This window comes from Xiphophorus couchianus, chromosome 2 (genome assembly GCF_001444195.1).
Source record: "Xiphophorus couchianus chromosome 2, X_couchianus-1.0, whole genome shotgun sequence".
Classification (NCBI taxonomy): domain Eukaryota; kingdom Metazoa; phylum Chordata; class Actinopteri; order Cyprinodontiformes; family Poeciliidae; genus Xiphophorus; species Xiphophorus couchianus.
In genome coordinates this window covers 19,688,144-19,715,338 of record NC_040229.1, presented here as the reverse complement: position 1 = coordinate 19,715,338, position 27,195 = coordinate 19,688,144, and the positions used below count along the sequence as shown (strand labels likewise).

Below are 27,195 nucleotides of genomic sequence, written 5' to 3'. Positions count from 1 at the left end.
AATCTTTTTGATTTCTAAATGAACTTATGAATAACGAAGAGAATAACTGCCTCACAGGAAAATGAATTCCTAAATTCTCTGAGCAGTTTGTCACCCTGTCTAAATTTTCTGCATCAGATTTTGAGGTGCTTTTGCTTCTGCAGTGAAGTCTTCCTCAGATAATGTGCATAAATTCTGTCTGTATAGACGTCTGTATAGATAAAATTTAACTGTATGTTCATATTATTTAAATTATTGGCCTCATTAGAAACATATTTACTGAAAAAAAGTTATTGGGAGGGAACAATATGAACCTTATGTGGTACGGTGAAAAGATATTTAAAAAGTAATAGTGAAGTAATAGTTTAAAAAATAGATTAGTTAAAACTTTTATTTTATCAGAACCTCACAAAAACTGCTCTTACAAAAAATATTATCAAATAAGCTACTTCAGTACAATTGAATTGGAAGTATAAAGACATTAATTGATGCTGTCATGAAACCAACACTGAAAAAACAACCCCAAACTTACTGTTAGTTTTTCGTCTTAAACATCATCAATTACAGTTAATCATTTTTACAATAAGTCATACTTCTTGTTACAATACAATTTTTTTTAGATAACAATAAATTATACAATAATTGACCATCCCTTCATGAGATGTTTTATTCTTATTTTCTCCTGACTGTATGTGCTTTTCACAAAATTTATGGTGGTCAAAGGATTAAAGAAAAAAATAATTCCATCTTCATGATAGCTTAGCAGAAATGAGAATGGTTAGGTTGAGTCTTTGTCAGAAATTTGAAGCAGAAGTTTTTCCACTATGTTATGGGAAGCTCATTTGACTTTTCAGTCTGAGTGCCTTTCAAGGCAAAATCTGACATATTTACTGCTTAGTTAAAAGGACCAAGAGGAACTGTGTGTCATAGACTGTCACAGCACTCTACCCCTGATTTACAAAGGTACCTGACATAGAGTACAAAGATTAGTTTTTATTTTATATAGGTTGTTAAAACATCAGATATTGTACTAGCAAACAGCACTGCATGTGTAGGACAAAAAAAAACATATTGCCTTATGTACAGTAATTGCCAGAGAAAATAGGAAGCCTTCACTTCCTTAAAATGTTAACACTTCTAAACATAAAACAGTATGAGAAGGCTGAGTCCATTTTGATGAAAAAGATCTTGTGTCACTCATCAGTCAGCGGAATGGGTCGAGGCAGCCAGCAGAGCGTTAAAATGTTGCCCGTGATGAGCACAGCGTTCCTATCATCGGGCTAATGGAGGCAGACCTGCAGGTGTGAACTGCCTCAGCAGGCTTTCTCAGTCCAACATCAATTATCCAAACACACACACTCACACGCACAGATAGCACGTGTGAGTGTGGAAGGGAGAAATGCCCTGCAGATGCATACTTTGTTTTGGTCAATTGAAGCAGATTGACACCTTGCTTTTGTGCATTAAAGTTCATTTTGTAAGCATGAAGTTGCTATTCAACAAAAAGCTCAGAACTTTATATTTTCAATAACGTTGGTTGATAAACATTACGTTGATGTGTAAATATGCGTCATGTTGTGTTAATCTGATAAAATTAGGCGGTTATATGGCTCTGCTTAATGGACTGATAATTACCTGATAAGCAGTAATCTGCACCAGTGACTCGTTTAGATGTGTAGAGTCTGCCCTCTTGTGGTAAACGCTGGAAGCATTATTTTTTAACAATTGTTAAGAAATCTAACTGACCCAGAAAAAAATATATATTTTTACGCTTAACACACACATGCAGCCAATGACAGCCCAGTCACATTTGATTTTTCTCCACCTTCACCATTCAGGCTAAGCAGAATGAGCTGGAGGATCTGAATAAGGAGCTGAGGCAGTGTAATCTGCAGCAGTTTATCCAGCAGACAGGCGTCGTGCCGGCTCATACCCACTCACGCACAGAGCTGCAGGAACAGCTTGAACAGCTGGAACTGGCAGCAGGTAGTATGGATGCCACACATTCTGTATATATGGCAAGTTGGCCATTTACTGAAGATTTTTCCTTTTTTCTCCCCCTTCAGGTCGCAGTGCGACTCCCGTGGAATTTCCATCTCGTCCGACGGCCAAGCAGTTTCTAGGACATCCGCGGAACCTGCAAAACCCTCTAGTGTCCAGTCTCAACCCTGAGGGTGTGTATGTGTGAGACCCTGCTGCTTCCCACGTCTCCATCCCCTGGTCCCAGAGCCCCTCGCCCTCATATCTACTCCAGCTTTCTTGTGCTTAAAGCGGGTGCTTTTAATAACGGTGTTTGATTCTTAAACCATCAGTGCACTGGTGGTCTCTTCCACTTCTTACCTTCCCTTTGCTCAACCATTGCAGGATAAGAGGCTTCTCTTTAACAGCTTTCTCTTAGTTCTGTCCGTAGCCTTTTGCATTCAATGCAGTCCTCCACCTTCCTTTTTTTAGTGTTTCTCTCATCCTTTTATGCTTAGATTCTCCAGGGTTTATCTTCTCTGCACTTCCATGTCCTCCTTGCCTCACACTATTTGCTTCTGGACTAACCAAAACTGCTTCTGTTATTCTTTAATGCATTTTGGGATTTGCTGCTAATCCTCTCCTTTTGTAATTCCGAGTGGCCTTCCCCTCCCTCAAGTCAAAAATCAACTCCCAGCAGCTGCTCTTCACTGTATCTCAATGTAACTTATAGATTGCACTTCATATTACTGTGCCAGACGTTCTGATTGTGGGTTTGTTTTTAACTTTGATGTGGAAAAAAATCTGGGCCAAAACAATTTCAGTTGACCTTTTCTTTATGAGTACCATTAATTTACATGTGGGAGCATGTATCTGCACAATGCCTTGTACTTTGATGATGCTTGATTTTCAAAGAGCAAGAGCCTTTCACAATTCTCCTCCTGTGTAAAGCATTGGGCCTTGTGTGCTTACAGAGAAATGTATTGATATCTTTTTGGACCTGTTACCGAAGACTTTTTTAAGGATTGTCTATTTTTACCAAGATCCTTGTTTAAAAAAAAATACATTTCCGACGTAGAGCCACAGGCGCTGCGTTTGTTGAGATGCTTCTTGTGTTCCTTCCTCTGGGACGGATGTGCCTGGTAATTGTGCTGTCTTCACACCCACAGTTTGACCTTTCAGAACTTGCAATGTACCTCATTGTGCTGTGGAATAAAGGTAAATAATGTACAGTGCATTGTAAATGGATTTGTACCCACTGGATTTTTCACATTTTGTCAGGTTTCAACCACAAACTTCAATGATGATGCTTTTTTTCATTAAGAAAAGGGAAATTACTTATGGATCATTTCTACTGAGTTCTGAACACTTTTTTATGGTCCAGCATAGGAGCCTGTGTCTCTGTCCTAAATGGTCCTACAACTAAAGAAAGTCAGCGAATGGTGTGTTATGGGTCACCTTTATATTGGAAACAGACAAAATAGCGCATTGAACTCCACAGACCTGTGATGTACTGCTGTGTGGAAACGAGGCATTAGAGTTGATGAGATGAGGAATAGAAGTGAATACCAGCTAAAGAAAAAAGAATTAGAGGCTGAAGAGAACATCAGGGACTATGGAGGTTCACCTTCTAGCATGACAACGATCTTAATCCAGCCATCCATTCATTTTCTTACACTCTTATCCCATTGGGGTCTGCAGGGGTCCTGGTGCCTATCTCCAGCTGTCCAGCCGGAGGCGGGGTACACCCTGGACGGGTCGACAGTCCATCGCAGGAACGGTCTTAATCATACGCACATATTAGAATACACATAGTCACGTGTTTGAAAAGCCTATTGAAAGACCAGACCTTGTCAAACTACACATGATTTTACGCAGAGGACTGAATGCTATCCACTCCACATCTTCAGCTATGTATTTATGAAAATCATTTTTCTTCTGCTCTGCAGTTATGTGCTACTTTGCATTGTTTTTGGAGTTTGTGGTTGTACTCTGACAAAATGTGGAAAAGTTCTAAGAGTATGAATACTTCTCCAAGGCACTGTGTGCCCTAATAACAATTATAAAAATGTTTCAATCAATACTATTGAAATTCATACACTATAATTCAGATTTATGTACTGTTTCAAAGCATGTAGGACTTTGGGACGAATCCTCCTAATATCCTGATCGGTCAAACTGTTGTGCGTGTCTTGTGTGCATTTCCTTCACATATGCAGTGTTATTTTTCTTTGAGATAGGAGATACATGCCTATATCAGTTCTTTTAATAGACACTTTTTATATTCACTTGTGTTCAAATTAATGTTTTGGACTGCAAATCTCAAGTAATACCCCAAATCTGTGGGCAAATTAATTAACCCAGAAACCGATCCTGTGTCAGACTGTATTCCCTGGAGGTGTGTGTGTGTGCCTGCAGGGAAGGATGTTTTCTAGCTGAAAATGTTTCACCAACCCTCCTCCATCCCCTTAAAAAGGAAAAAAAAAGGTATCATCATCCCCCACCTGTTTTTGTGTCTTGCAGTCCTGACATCCCGAGAGTCGTCATGGAGATAAAACACGGACAGCAGGGCCGAGGGAAAGTTGTTCACTTTTCTGTCACCGTCACCTTTTGTTTAACCCCTTTTGCTTCCTAACATTTCCATTCATTATTAATTTACCTTACAAGTACTTTATATAAATAAGAAAGATATATTTACAACATTTTGCTACTGTAAACATTTCAAGGTATCTGTATGAAATGTAAAATAATTTAGGAACCTTTGACCAATAGAGATTATTACTATGAATGTGTATTTAAATAATAAAATGTGAATCATGTTTTAGATATCCTTTTGTTGAGTGATTTTTTTTAAAACAAAAACTTCTATATGAAATTATAGAAAACTTTATTTGAAAACTGTGCATTTGAAATCCTTGCAGTAAGCTATTGACTTACAAGTGTGCACTTGTGCCTTAATTTCTTTCTCTTTTTTTTTAAACTAAGAAAACCCTGAACAAATTACTCTTACTCTGAGATGAGGCCAGTAGACCCTTGGTAACTCTGGAGGAACTGTGGAGGGACACAATTTAGGTAGGAGACAGGATTACTGTTAATGATGCAGAAATCTGTCTTGTATAGAAGAGTTGTAAAGAGGAAATCACGTCTGAACAAAAGCCATAGGAAGTCTGGTTTAAGGTTTGCCACAAAGACTTCATAGTAAACATGAGGAAGAAGGAGGAGCTCTTGTCAGGTAACTTTTTTTCCTACATGATATAATGACGCATTAATCCGAATAAAGGATGACCCTGGAAGGAAAACTGTTAGAAGCTGCAGAAGATTTGACATTGTGGCAGAGCTTCACCTTCCATGAGGACAGCGACCCTCAATATAAAGCCAGAGCTACAACAATTTAATTATGTATAAGAATATGTCTGCAGTACAGCAGAATTGAGTTGAGAATCTGTGCACAGGTACTCTTTCCAATCTGTCTCAGCTTGAGTTATTTTGCAAGGTCAAATGGACACAAGTTTCAGTTTCCATTTAGGATATTTCTTCTTAGCTGAAGAAATACCCTAAAAATCCTATCTGTAACTATACGCTATTCAGTTTTTATATTTGTATAATAATCCTAAGTATACTAAAAATCAAATAAATCTGTCCTACTATACAGCTTATCTCCAGTGATCATAAATCTTCATGGTAAATACACATCCATTAAGGTCCTGTTCTCCACGTTAGTCCTCCACCCAGTTGCCGTTTGTTTACCCTGGAGACCAAATTTGCTGTTTGTCACACTCTGAATGACGTAGGCCTCCCCGTGTGCTCTGGCTGACCCCGGATTGATACCCTGTAGGCTTCTAAAAATACCCTCCTCTGCCATCCCGGGGCAAGTACATCATTTTTCAAGCTTTCTTTCTTCTCATCCTTGTCTTAAAATCATTCCCCCCCCCCCTGCCCATTTCAATGTTTCCAGCACATGACACCAAAAGTTTTGATACATTGATCCACTACGCAGAATTGGATTATAATGAGGAGATTTAGAACTGTCTGGCTTTGTAAGGGTTAGATAAGCTTCAAATCCTTGTTTTGTTCCCACTGTCTGGACAAACCCAAAGCCGTGTGGTACACTAACGCCCTCTCGTGGACATGGAGAATATTACACAGATATTAGTTCTACTACAAAACTGTTAAATTCATCATTCCCCACGGACTATCTCATTCAAATTGCTGATATTGAGGGATACTAGAGATAAATGCATTATTGAACTGAAGCTTAGATTAGAATTTTACTTTATTAATAAGAGGAACTTTTCAGCATTTCTCATTTAAATTTAACCCAGACAGCTAAACTCCCATAATGATACAAAACCAGATTCTAAAGATTTTTCAGAGTTCTGTGTGTTGGGAGTTTAGCATAGCATTTTGCGTTATCTCGTTCTCACTGAAGACTGATCAAGCTGAGCATCTGGAAGAACAATCTTCTCAATGAAGACGAGGGTGAGCGTCTGCACGTCTCATATTAGGATGACGTTGACAGGCAGCTAAAGTTCAAGAGTGGTGAGACACACTCTTGTCTTTTTCCTCTGTGTCACAAAGACTCATCATGTGCAGATGAGGAGGGAATAAAAAATAAAAAGAATCCTGTGAAGACATGCTCTACATGACAAGACAAATTGAGTAGCGATTAGGCAACAAATGATTTAAGTCACAACTTTACTTCTCACTTCATGCACATACAAATACACTTTATGCACAAACGATATGACGTTGCTCAGAAATTCGGTGAATATTATTTACATGAATTCAAAAGTCTGGAAAATAACTACATTCTGAAGTCAGCTTTAGCGGTTTTGTGGAACAAACATGGATGGCACCCTGGGCAAGCTCCTACTTCCCCAACCCCACACACAACCAAACACAAAACACCTTTATACTGTCAGAGCATTAAGAGCTAAAGAACATTGATTGGATCTTAGATGGTCTTGACTGATAAATTTGAAAGAGATTTAGCTATATTTTGTGAAAACGATACTCTTTTACATGAATCAATATAAATATCATCAGTAGTCTTTATTGGGAGAATTCAGATAAGATGGGGAACCAAAAGAAGAGTAAAACTTCCAGCGAAGCTCCTGAGGTCAGGAGTTGAACCCCGCATGGATGTGCCGAAGCCTGACGGCTTCTTCACATGGGCCCGCTGTACCGCTACATCTCGTGTTGCCCTCACAAAGTCTGTTTTAAAGAAACTGTACTTACTGTAGAGTCAGTCCAGTTTTGTGCATTTATACTGTGTCTCAAATTAGGCGAGTTCTCATGCCATGGAAGTATTAAAAACAATGTTTTTAAATGTTTTCAACAAAAAAAAAGTAAAGTTTTCACAAATCTCAAATTGGGCCTGATAGAATCAATGTTCAGAGCAAAAAAACAAACAAAAGAGAAGCCATTTTTGGACTAAACAGTCTTTTTTATGTACCAGAAATGTTTTGTATTTCTGGTACTAAAAATGATACCAGAAATTCCTTATTCATTAAAAAAAACACTCACATAGCCCTTTTATTGCCACAAAATCATAAGACAAGAATTGAACATCAATGGCAACTATTTTAGCGGCATTGTCCTTTTCATATTCCACCCTGCCCTGGACAAAAACCCATATCGCTAAAACTCGTATCAAAACCTTCCACTGACGTAACAATAACCTCGCCTTCAGGAGACCCAGAGACCCCGAACTTCTCATTGCTGAGGAGAAAACGGATCAATCCCACAATTATGAAAAAGAAACTGAAACAAAACTCGCCAACAGCCACAACTGATGGCAAAAGGTCATCTGGGAAGGCAAAGCAACAGCCACCTGGGTCCTAAATAAGGTATGCCAACACAGGAGGAAGTGGCTTCAGTACAAGTGGAAACCACTGGGAGGGCATTCGAGTGGATCAGGCCTTTCCCAGCAGCGCACAGGACATGATAAAGAACAGCATGTACATATAGGTGTCTGGCTGGAGCTGGTCTGAAGGCGAGGCGGAGTGAGCGGTATTCTCAAAACCAGGTTAGCCGCTGTCACACGCACAGTGGAACTGGCAACTGGCACAATGTGCGTTAGTCAGTGGCTTACCTGCTTTTAGATCTCAGAGGTTATAGTGACAGTGTTTCGCCTCACACACTCTGTGGAGCATAAATGAATACTGTGTCATCATTCATTGATGAATCAACTGGTCAAAAATAATCGTTTTAGTATGCAATGTCATACAACTGGATAAAACAAAAGAAGTCTGTATTTAAAAATAATAATAATTCTATCTTCTCAACTATGTAATAGTGACATCATCAGAGTGAAATGAGATTTGACTTCCTGTTCATGATCTATGGATCAGTCAGGACATTAACATATAGTTCACATCATACTGCTTCTAAACGGTAAAAAGAAAGTTTCATTCTCACACATTGTTATAGTAAACACAAAATAAAGACATTTATAACAAAATCACACGGTGATTAACGTATCACATTTATGACTGCATGTTCATTAAAAATGTAGCGGTACTTACCAATCCCAAGTTTTCTTTTAGAATATTTTTTTGTAAAAATAAAAAAGGTTAATTCCTGCTCCATCATTGTGATATTTAATATCCATATTTTCAAAATGATTTTTTTCCTTTCATTATTAATGGAATCTCAGCGCAAGATTAAAGTTGGCCGCATTTAGGCATATTCTAAAGCCTATACCGCCGCAGAAGTTCAGTTCACTTGCATTACCCCCGCTCTGCCCACTCCCATGCATCTGCAACCCGACCTGGTTATGCAAATGTACAGCAAACTGGCATCCCGCTCAGCCAATCGGAGGCCGCGCCGCAGCCCCATGCCCCGCCTCTTGTTAATTATTGACATATCCGGAGCTCGATGGGCGGGATGTTCAAGAACAGCACGTTCACTCGATTGTTCGAGTTGTAGTTGGGGTGCGGCGCGTTCAGTTCTGCACGTCGTACTTCAGGAATAAACCATTATTCTGTTAACAGTCCCCTGCTCTGCTTCATATTAGTGAAGCAGCTCTTTACTATAAAGGTTCCTTTGACCGTAATTAAACACCCTGTTAGGCGGCAGCAGCCATTCGAGCTGGTTTGCGTGGGTTTAAAGCCGTTTTGATTGAGAGCGGTCCGACCCCTCCGGTGTGGAGTGGTTGAACTCGGCTTACTTTGTGTACCGTGTTGCCATGAGCGGAGTGTGGCTGTGCACGTACCAAGGATGCTGCATGACAGTCTGATCTGATGATGATGACGGAGAGGAAGGGAGGACAGGGAACACTCAATTATTTAAGGAACCAGCGCAGGAACATCATTAGCACATTGTACAACATCATAATAGTTTTGAAATGTACAAATAAAATAACGTTCCAGTCATTTACACTTAAACGTCACAAGATCAGCGTTAAGATATCTGACAGACGACGTGTAGAAACTGAGTAAAGTTTCCAGCAATTATTCTAAAAAACCTTCTTTTATTATTATTATTATTATTATTATTATTATTATTATTATTATTATTATTATTATTATTATTAATCTCTGTTAAGATATATTAACCCAATGTCAAACCAGGAATAGAGATTTGTTATGTAACTGTTGATTTTTGTAATTTTTTTTCAAGCCACTAGAGGGCGATTTATTCCGCTCTTTTAAAAAAAGTATGTTCAAAGACTGACTAAAAAAGTTGGTTATTCCCAAAATTAAGTTTGGGGTTCAACTATTGATATTTTGTGTCAGCAGTCTCAGGTTTTTGAGAGCCTATTCAAAATTTAACTTACATATAATAGTAAAATATACTTCTGAACGTTTAAAGAAACTACTTATGAAAGATAAGAGTAGGGTTTTCTGTTGCCGAGTTTGTGTTTTCTTTGCTCCCTTGTTTAATGAACTTCATTGAATACCAATCACAATTTGCAGTTACAAGTTCAGAGAAAGGTTTGTAGTACTGACCTTCCTTCCTTAATTGGATTTTCTTAAAACTTATTATTAAACTTTATTAGCAGATATGTGCACATAAATTAACAAAAATGACTAAAAGCACACATGTACACATGTATTTCATATTTATGTAATTTTGAGGTTTTTTACTGCCCAGGTAACAGTAAACGTTCATATTGTTTTTTTCTCTGGGTATCATTTACGGTGCTTTGCTTTGTTTAGCTTCACTAAATCACACGTAATTTGTTTTGAACTTTGTGACACTTAACTCAACCAACAGTTTTAGAACCGTGAATGCAGCAGCTCTTACGTTGATTCAGAAAATGAGGATCTTTTTAAACGTGCACGGTCTCTTTAAGAATCCGATATGTCGAAGTTCACTCGGTAATTTCCGTCCTTAGCCAGCCGGTGGTGTCACTCACCAACAGTGGAGACTTCAAACCTATATGAACATATCTTTCTCTACTGAATAGGGTAGGTTTAAAAATATAAACAAATGCTTCTGCGTGAAATGATAGGTGTATGAAAGCAGGCTTAATGTTACGCAAAACGCTCCACGCAATGACTGGTTTTCGCACAGAGTGTAAGCGGGCTAGTGGTTAATGTTCGCTAATGTTAGCTACTCCGAGGCTAGCTGACAAGCTACACTGAAGCTAATTTTACTAGCTAGCGTCATTTCTTGGAAAAAAAGACTGATATGAAATTTGGGCATCTTTTTTGTCATGAGATAAGCATTAAAAATCAATATGCATATTTCCGTTGTATTTTTACTTTATGTGAAAACTGCTGAAAAATACTATTTTGTCATGAATTTTGTTCTTTGTTTACAAATGTAGCATTTGCATAATTCTGCTGTTGGTTAGCTCTTAAATGTTAAGTAGTAACCTTCGGCAATAATATTTAGAATGAAAAAGGTAGCAATATTTGATTAGCTAATGAATGAAGGTTTAATGAAGGTGGAATACAAGTTAAAAAGGAACGGCTGAGGAATCAGATTTTGAAAGCTTTCTACAGTTTTGTTTTTAAATGTCATAAATGGGTGGAAAGACTTCATATGAAAGAGTAAAAAAGAAAATGTCATGATCTTTTTGCAGGGCGATTTAAGATTAAAATTTAACCTTTCCTTTTTTATTTATCTCTCAGTGGGAGTATTCTTAGATTTTTACTAGTGTAATCATAAAAATAAAACATAACATGTAAAATATACACATGGTGTAGTTGAGACCAAAAAGCCAGACAGGAGAATTTTGTTTTCCAGTTTTTGGTAGAAAGAGAAAATGATAAAGCATTCAAATAGAAATTGAGCTTGCTGCAATTTATCATGCCATTTGTTGATTTATTGTTTATTGTGATAGGCCTAGATAGGGGTCGCTCTAAGTAAGGTTGCGCTGTCAGTGATATGATTCATCAATCATATGAAAGATGTGTAAAATTGTTATTTAAACTGCTAGAGCTCACATTCTGTTCGATATCTGAAATTTACAACATTTAACCAGTTGCATGAATTAATTTAATAACTAAAGACAACATTTTAATCTCAGCATCCACATGAGCCCACTATGACTATATCAGCCACACAGCTGAGGTGGGTGTATGCCGCTCCCCTAGCTGAATGTGAGCGGGTTATCAAGTGTATGTGCTGGTGGATTCTCCTCTTGAAATGGAGTGTAACTCCAGCTACCTCACTTCAAACCACTTGACTGTCCAATTCCGAAGTAGCATTGGGTCAGTTTCTCAAATTAGCATCAACATAGTAATGAAAAAAGTCATGTGAGTTTACATAATTTCTTTAATTTTAGAGAAGTTTCTGTGCTGTTGTTTTGATGGTCAGCCATGGATGAAGACGACAGCCAAGATGAGCTGATTAACCGCAGTTCATCGCACAGCAAAGGAAAAAGAGCTGCATTATGGGCCATCTCAGGTGATTTCTTTAAATGAGTTTAGCTTCAATCTATTTCATATTCCTTGAGGTTTTATATCTATTGTTACTTCTTTAATTGAATTATCGCTATGTGGATTATAGATGACTCAGATGATCTCGACGAGGAATCTGAAGAGGAAGACTCTGATAGTGGTGATGACGAAGAAGAACATACTGCAAATGGAGAAGACGATGAGGAGGAAGATAGTGAGGAAGAGGATGGTAATGGACACAGTGCTTGATCTTCTCTGTGGAAATGGATGAGCTTTATGGCGCAGCATACACACCCATGGTGTTCTTTGAGGAGTTTTCTTTCTGCTGAAGTTATTCCGTTGTATCCTCTGTGAAAACAGTTTTTGCTGTGCTGTAAAAAAGGAATGGTGTTTTTTGTTTTTTTTTCTAGATAATGAAGAGGAGGAAGATGCTAAGTCAGGGAAAGGAACCTTTGGAGGAGGTTCTGCTGACTTTGCAGAGATGAGCTCAGACGAGGACAGAGAAAAGTGTCCCATCTGCCTGAACTCATTCAGTAGCCAACCTGTTGCAACACCAGAGAACTGTGAGCACTACTTCTGTTTTGACTGCATCCTAGAATGGACTAAGGTGAGTCTGAAACGATTTCAACTCAGAGATAGAAAAAAAACACGCTAAAGAACATGACATTATAAATATTAATTCACTCCCCCATTTAGAATGCAAACTCATGTCCTGTGGACCGCATTGTCTTTGACAACATATATCTGAGGAAATCTTATGGAGGAAAAGTAAAGAAAATTGTGAGTATGGTTCCTTGTACACAAACTTTGAAAAGTTAAATGACTGAGATTTTCCTTTAGTATCATGTGGGCTAATTCTGTAAAGTGTGTGATCAGGTCACGGTTCAGAAGCCTGTGAAGGCAGGTCAGGAGGAAACGGTAGACTTGGACCTGGAGCAGACCAACTGTGAGGTGTGTGGGGGCAGTGACCACGAGGACCGACTCTTGCTCTGCGATGGGTGTGATGCGGGGTGAGATGAGGTTTTACCAAAGCATAGAGTGTTCTCAGCAGGTTTTCATCTGCCCCTTTTAAAAATGAATTGTTACGAGAGTGAAACCTTACTTGTGTCCTAGGTATCACATGGAGTGCCTCACGCCTCCTCTTGATTCTGTTCCTGTTGAGGAATGGTTTTGTCCTGAGTGTGAGGCCAACAATCGCCAGTCAAGTAAGCCTTTAAGTTACCTTTCAAAGTCACTTATTTTGCAAAAAGCAATTATAGCAGTTTGTGGAAATACATACACCTTCCATAATTCTTTACTTTATTAGGAATAAAGTAAGTGATATCTATCAGTCTGGGAATAGTTACAAGGTAATTTCTAAGGCTTTTGGTGCTTCAGAGAACCACAGTGAGAGCCAATATCCACCAGTGGTGGAAACATGGAAAGTGGTGAACCTTCCCAGCAGTGGACGGCCGACCACAATTTCCTCAATTGATATTGGAGTAATGACAATTGGGGTAATTACCTGACCTTGACAGATAAGGTAAAGGCCTGATCTGGACTTTGATCTAGATCTGGACCTAGTCAAGTCATGCTGTGGCAAGACCTTAAAAAGGACGTTCATACTCGAGAATCCACCAATTTGTTGAATTAGAACAATTTTGTAAAGATGAGTGGGTCAAAATGATGGATATGTGGAAATTGGTGGAGGATATGTGATTCCATGAGCCTAGTGTCATGATTTGTTTGAAATATCAGGAGATTTTAAAATCTGGGTTCTCTTTAATGTTCTCTGATTTTACACTTCAATTCACGGTAGGAATAAACTTGCTGATTGTGAAAGATGCTGTAAAATTGATATAGTACTTTGGGGGAGAGGACATTTATATAACTTTAAAGCAGATATCTACTGTCTACATAGAGAATTTCCACATTTGATTATAATTATAAATTATAATGAAACAGATTTTTCATCATGTAGTTTTTCCATTGGTATGTTGAACAGCATAACAAAGAGTTTGAGAAAAAGGAATAAACTTGAAGAGAGTTCATCAGTCTCTGTAAAATGTGTTTTAGGAGGTTCAGCTGAGGAGATCAGTGACACAGACAGCCTGTTCTCTACTCCCCGTCCGGCCACCAGTAGGTCTCGAACTCACACCGCTGGTCCCACCAGGGCTATCGCCCGAACGCAACAGAGTGAGAGAGTTCGAGCCAACGTCAACCGACATCGCATAACCCAGGCACGCACATCGCAGGTTTGGCATGACGCTTTTGTCTTGGCAAATATCCTAACCCATGCAAAGCATTTGTGTGGTGTTAAACTTTAATGCACTTGCTGTGCTCTCATCTGGTTGAAACTAACTGGTAACTCCAGCTTAGTAAGTTCTGTGTTTGGATAAGATTCAGTTAAAACATTTAAAGTTTAGTGCATGTACTGAAATTGGTTTTTGCACGATATCAGGCTTTGAAAGCATCCCAGCAGAGTAATGCAAACACACCTTTTGTAGTTGGCTCCAACATATCTGATTCAGTCGACTTGGCTAGATGAAACCATTAATGCTGTGGTTGCTGGACTCAACACCGCTGTGTATGTACGGGACATCACTCCTCGGGCGCCATCGAGTCGGAGACGCAAAACTGGTAAGTAAGTCAGTAAATGCTCTCCAAGTCAATCAAGTTGACAAAGTAGGCAAAGTTTGAAGAAGAAAAGATGTTGGACAGTTTGTTGTCGTCAGTGGTTGTTTTCAATGATGAACCTTGTTTGATTTGATAGGAAAACGTAGAAAGGTGCGAAGAAAGAAGACATCTTCTAAGGGGAACAATTGTCAAGCAGAAAAAACAAGAGTCAAAAGGAGAAAACGAAGGGCAAGGAAGAGCAAATCTAGGAGAAAAGCTGTAAGTGTTTCAACATCCGTATTGGTTTGTTTCTTTTCATTTATAAAGCATAAGTAAAATTATTTGCCATGTTGCCAATGTGTGAGGTCTTTCTCTGAAGTTATGTATGTTTTTTTTTTCCATCAGATTGAAAGAAAGGTAGCCACTCCAAGAAGCCGTATTGCCAATAATCTAGGAATTGTAAAGGATAAGAAGAGCTCTTCACTTCCAACAGTATACCGACCGTCAGAGAACACTTTGAGTAGCATGCGTGCCGACATTGGAGCCGCATCACTCTCCATCTATGGAGATCCATTTGACCTGGATCCATTTGTTGACCAGTAAGGAGACATAGTACTGCTTGATCATGTAAAATGCTTTCTGTTTGCTTTACTTGACAGACAGCAGCATTTTAGCTTGAGCTAGGATTTGTTGTTACACAGCACACATGTGATGAGGCATTTTCGTTTAACACGTATACCATAATAATTTTGATGTATGATCTTTGTTTGACCAGTGAAGAGGTTGAAGAGCAAGCCCAGGTTACGTCGCTATTGGAGGCAAAAAGGCGAGGGATCTCTCGGTCTGCTCTTCGCTCTCATCAGCCTGTGGCTCGTCCAGTCACTGCAGGCCTCTCCAGGTAGCACTCAGATTTTTGTCTTTAGTAACTTTGAATTTTAGAGGTAACTCTGCATCTGGGGTCCTCGGAAAACACATTTTTTATGCCTTTTGAGATGTGTTTTCTTTTGCTTGTTGTGAATGTACTCCTTTGGCTTAACCTGTCAGTAGGTGGCAGTAGGACACCAAACTTAACAAGACAAAACCCACAAATGAATATGCACTGATTTAAAATAAAGACATTTAAAACATTTTTTGTTAACTTTAATCTTTAATCCATGACCTAAGTTTAAACCAGAGTTTTAGAATGATTCATCTTATTCTAATCTAAGCTTCCTGGGCTGGAACTGAATTAGTTTCAGGTGCCTAGTGCTGTAACGACAATATCAAATCAGAATCCAGCTACAATGTTTTGTTATTTCATGACTGTCGACTATGTAGATGATAAAAACAAACTTCTGTAAGAGCATTTCTGGTAAAAATTTTGAATGGGAAAATTGATAGAAACACTGTAAAGTGGGAGGAGGTTGACCCGAGATACACAAAATAAGGTTTTTAAATAATTTGTGTAACTATTACAATTTTTTGGCTGTTGGTGATTTCAATATGGATTTATCTGTGTCAAATTTCTAATTGAATCTTATTTGTGGCGCTCTAGTAGGAGAAGTGTGAATGTCCCTCACTTGGCGGGTGTTGTGGAAGCTGCTCCTGTCCCTGATCTACTCGGAAGCATCCTTTCTGGACAGAGCATCCTCCTGATGGACAGTTCTGATGTCGTCATTAGTCGAGATGGTTCTCTTAAAGCTTCAAAGCCAAGTAAGTGTGGCTTGCACATTTATAAAAACAGCAAAATGTAAATACACTCTACCTGTTTATTTTGTAAAATATGTTCATCAAAACATATTTGAAAATGGTTTTCACAGCTTTTGTTGTCCACACAAGTTGGCCATTCATGATAACAAATTTTGCCCGATGATAAATTGCTCCAGAAGTTATTGCGATAAACGATAATATTGTTGTTTTAAGACTATTTATAAGTAATATAATGGTCATGGGAACACAAAAATTCTATAAATTCTAGTGAACATTTAACGCTACACCTGGAAGACATGTTAAATATCCAAGATAAATAAATAAAAAATGAAATGAATTTTGACGTCTTTCTAAACAAAACTGTCCTTCGGTGCTAGTTGAGACCAAAGCACCAAACTGAAGACTTTTATCATCCAGTTCTTGGTAGAAAAAGAGAAAAATGGAAGTTATTGAGTTTGTTTTAATCATGCAATTAATTGATTTATTGATTATTGTGTCAGGCCTACACACAAGCTAACATTTTAGTACTAATGTGTTGTTTTCAGAGTTCAGATTAGGTTTTCATAAATCATGGGAGAAATACAGAGGCATATTTTTAAAACTTTTCTGCTGTATATGGAATCCTCTGTCTTCCTAAAACTGAGTACCCCCAGGATCAAACAAACTGATTAAAACAAATCCTGAAACACTTGCCTCTATATCTCTAACCAGCTGCCAGGCTATGTGTTCTACATTGACCATTGAAAATAGTTCATAAAACCCCAGTTATAAATTTGCCACTCAGCGTTCTGCAACATCGGCAGCAATCCTATTATTATATGCAGATGATATCAATGCATCAATGCTGGATCTAAAATTGACAAAGTACTGGACATGTCATTTTTAAAATTGTATGCTTTAGTTGCTACTTTTTTGTTCATGTTGATGATGTCTGAATTCTGCAAGTGGTTTATTATGTTCTTGGGTGTCATCATCTTGTGCAGCTCTTTGGATTGTGGGTTTCATTTATCTATTTGACACATTTTGTTACTTTTTACCTGAACTAGATTATTGATCTGTGGACAGAATAAAAATGATTGTTTGCTGGCTTCAGTTTGGTATTTCCTGGAGCTACTGGGATAAAGCAGAAACAGATTATTTCTTCTTTGGAATGTCACTCCTGACTAAAACGAGAGCAATTACCTATATTTCTAGTTCACTCTTATTATTTTTGACAATCTAAAATAAGAGCCTTCTTTTATTTATTGCCACAGTCAAAACATAACTATTAGCTGTTTTGTGTTTTGATGCGTTTACATTCTTTGTTGACCTTTTGATTTCTTTTTGTGGGTTAGAGGAAAGAGAAAAATGTGTTATTTAGATTATTCAAAACATGAACTATTACACAGCCTTTGTGCTTACCTGTTGCACAAAATTGGTGAGGATTTAATCACATTTATTCAAACATAACAATGTTTAATGATGTGCCTAAAATACGTAAAATTTTGTCTTCAATCATCACAAAGAAACCTCGTCTTGAGTTAAAATAAACCATGTGGTTTTTTTTGTACATATTTTCTATTGCAGTGATGCAACCTACACCAGTTCCAAGCAGCAGGAACACCAGTAGTTCAAGTGATACCAGCGCCCTCAACAGTCCAGGGTGTTCGTACAATTTAGGAGACAACTCTGCATCTCTGCACCACAATGGGAATCCATCAGGATCCTCACCTACCTCTGTGAATGGACTGTTGACACCAAGCTCATCTCATTTACCCTCCTTCATGCCCTCCTCTGCCAACCACTACCAATCGAGACCACATTCTGACTTAACCTCTGGAGTGAATCCGAGTTTGCCTCCTCATCCGAACAGATCAGTAGCAGCCAATGGCATGAGAGGCCTAACAGAAATGCCTTCTTCATCTGCTCACCCCATCCAGGTTTCCAACTTTAGGGACAAAGGAACAGCTCTGTCACTGTCCCAACCTAAGAAAGCTCCCGTTAAACCCACTTGGGTAGATGTGTCTGTGCTTCCTCGCATACCGAAGATAAAAAGAGAGAATAGTAGTGTCACAAATGACAATACAGGTCATGGTGGCATTTCTGACAGTAGTAGAGGAAGTAGTAATTCTGCTGGTGCTGGCGATGGTTCTGGGTTGCCTAAAAGTGGCATGAACAGCCTTTCTGGGGACAAAGGAAGGCAACAGAGTGTTGATAAGCAGAAGGGCCTCTCTGATGGCCATAAGAACAGGCCGGAAAGAGCCGGCTCATCATCAGCATTCTCAAATTCCTTCGCTTCCTCTTCCTCCACCACTCCTGCAAGCCAGACTCGGCAGGCGCCATTTTCTTCATCTTCGGCTGTAAGTTTTCGCATCAATTCCAGTGGGAACTCCTGGCACGCCAGGCGGCTCAGCATAACGTCATCCACTTCAGCTGGAAGCAACGTAAAAGAACAGTGGAGGGAAAAAGAAGAGGAAGCAAAAAAGAAGCAAATGCACAAAGACAAGAAAACACTTCTGGCATCTTGTACAGTCACCAAGGAGCAAGACAATATTTACGACCCTTTTAACCCCACGCTATCTGATTCAAGTAGCTCGAGCGACGAAACCGAGCCCACAAGCCTGAACTTCAGCTCTCAATTTGGCACTAACAGAGGGAAACGTTCTACTTTAGGAAACAACAAGGGTTCAGTGCCAAGACGTTGGGATGCAATTCAGGTGAAAACTGAATCAGAGGAGACAGAGTTTTCGCAGGAAATACCCAGGAGTTCGCAGCTTACTGTAACACCAGAAATAATATTTCCGGAAGATTGTATCAAAGTTGAAAAGAAATCCGATTTAGCCGAAGTTAAGCAGGAGAAGCAAAAGTTATTCATTGATACTGTAATTAAAAAAGAACCAAGTTCAGATGAATATGAAAGTTCTGATGACAGGGTTGTAAGTGAGAGTGAGATAAAAGGTGAGAGTGCAGATACCACATCACTTTCTTATCAGCATGTTAAACACATAAAAGCAGAGGATGATACTCCCCTCAGAAGTGGACCTTCTGCCGGAACTTCCAGTAGATCTCTTCTCAACTACAGGAATGATTCATCACCTTCCTGCTCGGGTTCCATCGTAAAGAAACAGATGCAAGAGACTAAATCAGATGATTCACCAACCTGTTCCAGTACACTGATGGGAGATTTGGGCCATAGGAAGCAAACCTCCAAATCGTCAAAGGATCCCAGTAGCTCAGAGACAGACAGAGGCAGAAGAGAAGACCTTCATGCCTTGGATAAGGATGGCAAAAAGAAGGAAAGGGAAAAATGTAGGGAGAAAGACAGGAGCTCCAGGCGATCAAGGTCAAGAGAAAGAAAGAGGGCACACTCAACCTCTGACAGCTCCCAGCCCAACTCTCCAGACAGAGTTTACAGGAAGAAGCGGCGGTCCGGATCACGGTCCAAAGACAAGACAAAGAGGCGGTCCAGGTGAGTGGAAAGCTGTTCAAGCTGTAGAGCACAGTGGCTGTCAAAAGGGAAGATATTGCTGTTAAAATCTCAAACTTTTGTGATGCAAAAAAAATTGTACACCATGATAAATAATTTTGAAACTTTCCACATGTAATATATGACAGTTATTATAAATAAACTTAAAAATACATTTGTTTGAAGGAGAAAAAAAATCATATTCAGCTAAGAATAAAAAAACAAAATCAGAAATTAGATTTTACTTCAGTCGTAGGTAATAAGATACATGTTAAGTTGGTTTTAATTATTATCAAATCCAGATTGCAAAAAAATTTACCACTTATTGAAATAAGAAACACAAATGTGCTCAATTATTTGATGGTATGATTTATCTTGTTCCCATTTTTAACATCACAAAAACCGGGCATTTTAACATTGCACAGGTAATATTTGAAAGCCACTGGTGACAGCTTGCTTGATCACTTTTTGTGTTTTAAATCTTATAGATCACATAGGGATTTTGTCATTTTGTTTTGTAGATCTTGTTCGAGCTCTAGCAGCAGAGAGCACTCAAAGATGAAGAAGAATAAAGGTAATGAGCGAAATGAATGCACAGAGAGAAGCAGAGTGTCCAAGGACAGAAGACATGGTCGATCACGTTCCAAGTCAAGGTCCAAGTCACGGTCTAGATCCAGATCGAGGTCTAAGGATCGTAAGCGTTGCTTATCTCGTTCAAGATCTCGGTCTAGATCTAGGGAAAGGAGGAAAGATTGTGCCAAGCAACATGCAACAGTCTCATCCAGAGATAAAGTGGATTCAAGAGCTAAAGATGGGAGACAAAGGACTAATACCGGCTCAAGAGACCGAAGGAAAGAGGAAGGATCGACCAGTAGTACAGACAAAACTTCAGCTTCACATGTTTCATCCTCGAAAAGAGCAAATCTTCCACAGGAAAGAAAAAAAGAGAAGGAAATTACACAAAGAAGCAGAGAGAAGAACAAATGTGCTGGAGTGAAAAAACAAGAGTTGCCTTCCTGTTCTTTTGTTTCTCAGGTAAAAGATGAAGACAAAAACTTTGAAAGAAGAGATATTCAGGCTAAAGAAATCCCAGTAGAATTAAAAAATAGAAAGGAAATCAAAAAAGAAAAACCGCAACCTGTGGATATGTTTGAAGATTGTCCCATTGGTAAAGAAATTAAAAGTGAAGAAAAGGATAAACCTTCCTTGTCAGTGTCCCAGAGCGATGATGAGATAATGGAGGATCAGAACAAGACAGAGTTGTATGAAACAACCATAATCAAATCTGAGGCAAGTCCCACACAGGACTGCCCTTCTCCGCCTGTCTCCTCACCTCCTACCCTGTCCACCGAAGACCCTCTCCATGACTCAGTATGTCAGTTTCAGCTAAGCTCATTAGAGTCTGACAAACAACAAAACACAGCGGGGGCGGCGGACCCTACAAAACCGGAACCTTCAGAGTCTGATGAGGATTTTAATGTGGATGTAATGCTGGACAATCTCGATCACATCAAATCGGAGCCTGCAGAGGGTAGTGGTGCAAGCGCTGAAGAGGAGAAAGAAGCTGTGGAGGAGAAGGAAGAGGCGGAGCCGACATCAGCTGCAGCGGGATCAAAGTCCAAGACTCAAGTGAAGCGTGTCACCTGGAACATACAGGAGCCAGAAGGACCTCAGCCAGAGAAATCTCCAAGCAGTAAGTCTTGTCATCAGATTGTTTTACTTCATTTTCATTCATATTTTTTATGTGAGTGAAAGTTTAGAGATTTGTTTTCCATTTCAATCTCTGGCCTTGTGTTTGTTTTACTTCCACAGAGCTAGCGCTGTATAAGTTGAAGCTGAAGCAGGAAGGATCTCGCAAACCCCCTTTGGCTGTCCAGGCATCCACTCAGGTCAGAAAGAGCTGTTTCATAGTGTTTGTTTGCTTCTCAGCATGCATTTTCTTAAAGTGCGTGCAACATAATTTTAGTTCTGACATGCAGGTGGCAGTGTGTGCCTCAAGGCTGTCTCTGGAAAAAGTCACATGGTTGAAACTGATTCTGAAGCATTTTCAGATGAAACGAAACTAGATCTTTGTCTCCACTAAACCTTTGACCACTCATTGAAAACACTGCTCTTATGATCTTGTTTTGATGTGTGTTAATGTATATCAGACTGTGTCCCCATGCATGATAAGTAATTTGTATAAATACACAATATCTTTACACTATGAAATAATAATAGAAACGGCAAATTCAGACCACATGTGCAAAAATTATCCTGCAATGCAAAGGTATATTATCTTAAAACAAATATTGATGTTCAATTAAGTGAAAATTGCTTGCAAACCTTCTGGCCATAATAATAAAGTTGTTTAACTACTTAAATCATGGAGTAACTGTAAATAATAACATGTTTGACTTATGCTCCTTAGCCAAACTCAGACATGATTACTGCCAGACCTTTAGAATCATAAATCCCTTAAATAGAACCTGTCTGACTTGTCGTAAATGACTTCCAACATCACAAGCAATACACACTAGTGTAAATAGATTCAAGCAGTGATAAGAAACGAAGTCAGTAATATCTGTCAGTCTATAAAAGATCATAAAACAATGTCTGTAGTCTTGCGTGTCAGTCATTTCAAAATGGATAATAGAACATCTACAGTGATGTGAAAAGTGTTTGACTCTTTTCTAATTTCCCATTTATTTGCACATTTGTCATACTTCACTGTCACAGTGTTTCAGAACATAAAACCAATTTAAATATTAGTGAAAGACAACACAAGTAAAGATTAATGCAGTTTTTAAATGAAAAAAAAGTAAACCCACATGTGTGGGTTTATCTCTCTCTGTGCGAGAGAGATTTCAGCCAACACCTAATAATTTGCTGAGCCACCATTAGCAGCAACAACAGATATCAGTATTTTGCGATAGCTGACAATGAGTCTTTTACAGCGCTATGGAGGAAATTTGGCCCATTGCAGAATTGTTCTAATGCAGCCGTAATGACCATAATGTCTCCATTACTGTCTGTTTCCCGCTATTGTAGGCGTGAATATTGACAGGACCGTGGGCTGCCATCGTTGCTCCAATGATGTTTGCGGCTACAGCAATGGAAAATCTCCAAGTTATGATTTTGATTAACTCAAATAAACCCAAATATTTCATTGTTGGCCCAAACTAGCTACGAGATCACGGTCATTTCCCTCCAAAAGTTCATTCATGTGTTCCTGGTGCTTCTTGTGATTAAACTCCCATCCTGTGGGATGACTGTAAACAGGCCATTCATGCTCAAATCCTCCTCTTTGAATGAATTCAAACAGTTGTGTAAAGAACAATGGGGCAAAGCAATACTACAAGAAACTCTTGATAGCACTAATTTCCACCAAGCAATTGAGCCACATACGGAGTTCCTGTGTTTAGTTTGGCAGGAATCCTTTTTCACTCTAATCCAGGAGGGTTTAGAAAGCAGTTTGTCTCTATAAATAAAATCATAGTTGAAAGCCATTTTGTATTTTGTACATATTATTATTGACTGATGCTGAAAGACATTTGGTCTGAGACATTTAGATCTGCCAAAAAACCCCACAGAAGGAATGCATAAGAGGGAATAATTTTGAATGGTACTGTGCAAGACTTTCCCTTTTGATTTTGCATATTAGGTTAAATTAATAATTCATACTTTTACAGAGCACTGTGTGTGAGTCCTCAAAGAAAAGTGTTGCTGGTTTACTGACTGCTAATTCCAGCTCGGAAGGCCTCAACCCTGAGGAGTTATCAACCACTGAGCAAAGAGAAGCAGAAGAAGGGGATTTGTCAAGGAAAGACAAGGTAAAAATGACATTTATTCATTTTAGCTCTCAAATAAGATTATTAAAGAGATATACATTATTTTATTCACTTAGATTTTTTGTTCATGTTAAGCACATTTACTTTGTAACTTTTTTTTCTCAACATAATTTTATTAAGTTTGTTTTCTATTAAAAAATGCAAAAACCCACCTGACCCAGCTAGCAAAAACGAGCAAAAAATTTAAGAAATTTCTACTTCCTGATGTGGATTACTGCAGAGCTGGATGTGTCCCGTTGGCGCAACAGGCACATCACTGAGTAAAAGAATTGAACAATACCGTCTAGATCAGGGGTCTCAAACTCAATTTACCCGGGGGCTGCTGGAGGTAGAGTCTGGGTGAGGCTGGGCCGCATTCACACACGCGGTCTCCTCAGCCGAACCTTTCTGATTGCCTATTACCATATTTGGCCGTAGTCAGGCGCTGTAACAGCCGTAATTGTGTAGTGTCTCTTTAAGATACTCTAGTATTGCTAATGATATCAGAAGTGTGCGCCACAGCTTCTCTGTAGAGAGCGTGGGAGAAACGTGCTGGACGGACATGTTAGCTCCCTAACTTTTTAGTAATGTTACGGGTTGTTTGGACGCTGCTCAATTTTCATCTCTGATAATATAGCAGCCGTTCAACCGGGCTTTGTAAGGTTGGTGAAGAGCGTATTTATTAAAGGATAACACTGTGGAATTCCCAGTACCAGTGTGGTTGTGAGTTTTTGACCGTCCTGACGAATCTGCCGCCTTCTCTCCTCCCTTAAACACAACCCAAGCGTTATTACATTACACTGATCAGCAACTTCCGGGTCTAGACTGGATGCTGAAGCACGTGAAGCGGGAGCGGCCGCGGAAATTGCACATGTACCGCATGCAAATAATGACAAATAGAAAATGCAAATAGGCCCGGCCGATGTCCCGCCCCCGAGAGCAATATCCTCCACCGTGATTGGTAAGTTCGTTCAGCTCCGCACACAACACTGAAAAGTGCCAATTATATCAAACTCGCGGGCCGCACTAACATTAAACTTTCATATTAAGGCGGGGGCCACAAACTATCGTCCCGAGGGCCGCAGTTGGCCCGTGGGCCGCAAGTTTGAGACCCCTGATCTAGGTTGTGATCAGTAGTTTAAGAAGCTGATATTAGCTGCCTAGTAAATTGAAATAAATATAAAAACATCTGAGGATTAGATTGTAACATGAGCAATGATTTATTCCTAATAGTATCTCAAAAAGCTGCATATGCAGGAGAGAGCTGTTGAAGAAGTGAAGTTAGCTATCAAGCCTTTCTACCAAAGGAGAGACATCAACAAAGACGAGTACAAAGAGATTTTGCGTAAAGCTGTTCTAAAGGTGAGTCAAAAATAAATGTAAAACTCCTTTTGAAAAAATACTTTGTAATTCAATATAATTAACTTTAGTTTTTTAAGGGATTCTTACACGATGATCTTTTATTTCTGGTCACAAGGTGTGCCACAGCAAAAGTGGGGAAATCAACCCAGTGAAAGTGGGAAATCTGATCAAGGCGTATGTGGAAAAATACAAACATGCAAGGAGACATAAAAAAGGAGACGATTCAGCAAAGGTCCCTGAGGATCAGAGTGAGCCATTAAAACTATCTGACAGTCCATAAGGAATCATAAACACTCATGAACACTCACATCCCCAGTTTTGTGTTCTATATCTCAAGCAACCCCAAAAGAGTAAACTGAAGTGAACACTCAGTTATGGAATAGTTTCTTAAATGTTTGCTTAATGTATGTATTACGTTCTTTAAAAGTGACTTGAATTACCCATTTGTGTCTTCATTTTGGGTTGTCTCTGACTGAAAGTGATTGTTTTGTGTTGTCCAGCTGAGAAACATTAAAATGGAATCCAAGAAATATAAATCAGGTAGCCTTATCCTTTATCTGCCATTTCACTCTGAGGATACAGAGTGCTTTTGGCTTCATGTTGTCTATGGATGTTATTGTTTTCTATAAAGAAAATTAGTTATTTATAAGTGGCAAAACTAAATGTCTATCCTCAAGTGGTGAAATTATGCAGCTAATGCATATTCATGACGTTTGTCACATTACGGAAAGACACTGATATGCAATTTTGTAGAAAAAAAAAATGACCTAAATCTCAAATGAATTTGAGATTCAGTTGTAAATAATTGAGTTTTGATATAAATACCTAAGGGATTCTTTCATCCGTTTTACCTGTTGTGAATAATTGCCGTCTTTGAATGTTTGCTTTTTTTTAAAAAAATAGAGGATATTTCAGTTTTGTAATTGGAAGCCGGTGTTGTCTTCCACGTCTAACTCTACTAAATGTAGTTGAATGAAGGAAAATTGTATACGAGGTTTGTAACATTTGTTTATTTTTTATTTTGGCGGGTTTGGAGGCCACAGGGGGTAACACCAGGTCTACGGTTTGCTTCAGTTCATGACAGAAATATAGGAAATCAGCTGTTAGAGTCAGTTTTTTTGTCATCAGTTGAACAATTCTTTGAATAAACAATACTTAATTTGTCTATTTATTTTAGTTTTTAACTAGTTGACAGCATTTTCACAGGGCATAATATAGATGTAATAGTTAGAACAACTTAACTATTTCAACCTTCCATTTCTTTCTAAATGTTTGTCCACTTTTTATCCAAGCCTACTGCTTTAATGTCTTGTATTTTCTTTAATATCTGTTTCATTTATAGCTGTTCATGCTCTGTGTTCACTAATGATTGACTAAGTTTATTGGCATTGATGTATTTGTTGGTGAGGTCAGCTTATACACCTTCGCACATGTTGTAAATATTTGTCACTAGAGGTGCAACTGAAATAAACATGCCTTTTGCTAGCAACATTAAGGTTTTAACCCTTCTGCAGCAGATACAGGCTTAACTGTATTTGTTCTAAACTTAGTTTGTCTCAGTCTTAACTTTGCTTTTTCTGTTTAAAATATTCACAGCAAAACACATTTTGAATTGTTGGATCTACTGTTCATTAGTTGCTTACTGTAAAGATTTACTGGCTAGATTGTTGGACTTTGGTTTTACAACCTGTGTATATAGGCTTCATAAAGCCAGGGACCTGAAATATGGAAGATGCTAAAAGAAAAGGTGCTCCTCCTTATCTGAATGTTTTTGATTTCTGTTCAGTTAACTAGATTGAAAAGGCTGTGTGATTTTCAAATGGGACACAAATAAAACTGTGTAATTTAAAAAATTACCAAGTTTTTGTCATTTTAAGTTAAGTTTATGCTCACAGTGCATTCCATGTTAATACTGCTGGTCATATTATTGTGGTCTGAAGCAGTACTATCAGAAGATGCCAACACTTTGTCGCATTTCATATTTTGCTCCTCATTCTTAGAGCGACAGGTAGAGCATCCTAAATGCTTCTGTGGTGCAGAGTGGCTTTCTGCCCCTTAAAAAACATCTACATTTGCAAATGAATTTATAAAGGTTAATATTTATCCAGTTTGCACATATTTACTGGCACAACCACCATTGTAAAGTGTAGATTCAACTACTGTGATATAGTTTGATAACTTAAAATTCAATTTAAACTACGTAGGAAAAGACCAAACATTGCATGACCTTTGATCTATCAGAATCAGTACCTGAACTGAACCAGTACCACAACTGAACAAAATAAAGTGACCTCACTAGGTCAGATACAGGTCTTCCTGTTGCTCTGTTGCTTTCCTCACCTCAGTCTCTCTCAACTTCAGAGATGGTCAAGTCTCTAGACAAAAGTGTTTGACCTGCCAAATGCAGGAGCAGAGGCATAAAATCCTGCAGGAACCTTACACTACAATAGATTAACATTAGATTGTAGATACAAACAAAAAACACTTAACTGAATTTTGAAAG

The 27,195-nt window shown here is 38.6% G+C and overlaps 2 protein-coding genes across 7 annotated transcripts in view; both read left to right on the top strand.

Moving 5' to 3' along the window:
* The window catches only part of rassf7a (Ras association domain family member 7a), a 35,101-nt gene extending 30,590 nt beyond the window's left edge, over positions 1-4,511 (top strand). For all 4 annotated transcript variants that reach the window (XM_028003151.1, XM_028003141.1, XM_028003131.1 and 1 more), the window contains 3 exons: positions 1,818-1,965; positions 2,046-2,153; positions 4,462-4,511. In XM_028003151.1, the coding sequence (XP_027858952.1) occupies positions 1,818-1,965; positions 2,046-2,153; positions 4,462-4,493 (288 nt within the window). In that variant the 3' untranslated portion in view covers positions 4,494-4,511. The remainder of the gene's footprint in view (positions 1-1,817; positions 1,966-2,045; positions 2,154-4,461) is intronic.
* A 5,729-nt stretch (positions 4,512-10,240) lies between these two features.
* phrf1 (PHD and ring finger domains 1) lies at positions 10,241-26,548 on the top strand. Of its 3 annotated transcripts, XM_028002988.1 has the most exons (20): positions 10,286-10,352; positions 11,420-11,603; positions 11,678-11,799; positions 11,902-12,021; positions 12,203-12,399; positions 12,489-12,572; positions 12,669-12,802; positions 12,906-12,997; positions 13,848-14,026; positions 14,279-14,411; positions 14,545-14,666; positions 14,793-14,986; positions 15,163-15,285; positions 15,922-16,079; positions 17,643-19,524; positions 20,043-21,214; positions 21,334-21,410; positions 23,193-23,333; positions 24,564-24,692; positions 24,808-26,548. In XM_028002988.1, the coding sequence occupies exons 3-20, from the start codon at positions 11,712-11,714 to the stop codon at positions 24,970-24,972; spliced, it is 5,190 nt and encodes a 1,729-aa protein (XP_027858789.1). In that variant the 5' UTR covers positions 10,286-10,352; positions 11,420-11,603; positions 11,678-11,711; the 3' UTR covers positions 24,973-26,548. The 3 variants fall into 3 exon arrangements, with proteins under 3 accessions (XP_027858780.1, XP_027858799.1, XP_027858789.1); XM_028002979.1 differs by lacking the exon at positions 11,420-11,603 and having other exon boundaries at positions 10,241-10,352; XM_028002998.1 differs by lacking the exon at positions 11,420-11,603 and having other exon boundaries at positions 10,268-10,352; positions 11,710-11,799.
* The last annotated feature ends 647 nt before the right edge of the window (positions 26,549-27,195 follow it).

Coding starts and splice junctions, on each gene's coding strand:
- phrf1 (XM_028002979.1), top strand. CDS start 11,712: ATGGATGAAGACGACAGCCAAGATGAGCTGATTAACCGCAGTTCATCG. Junction 14,027..14,278: donor CCCAGGCACGCACATCGCAG/GTTTGGCATGAC, acceptor CACCTTTTGTAG/TTGGCTCCAACATATCTGAT. Junction 23,334..24,563: donor ATTTGTCAAGGAAAGACAAG/GTAAAAATGACA, acceptor TATTCCTAATAG/TATCTCAAAAAGCTGCATAT.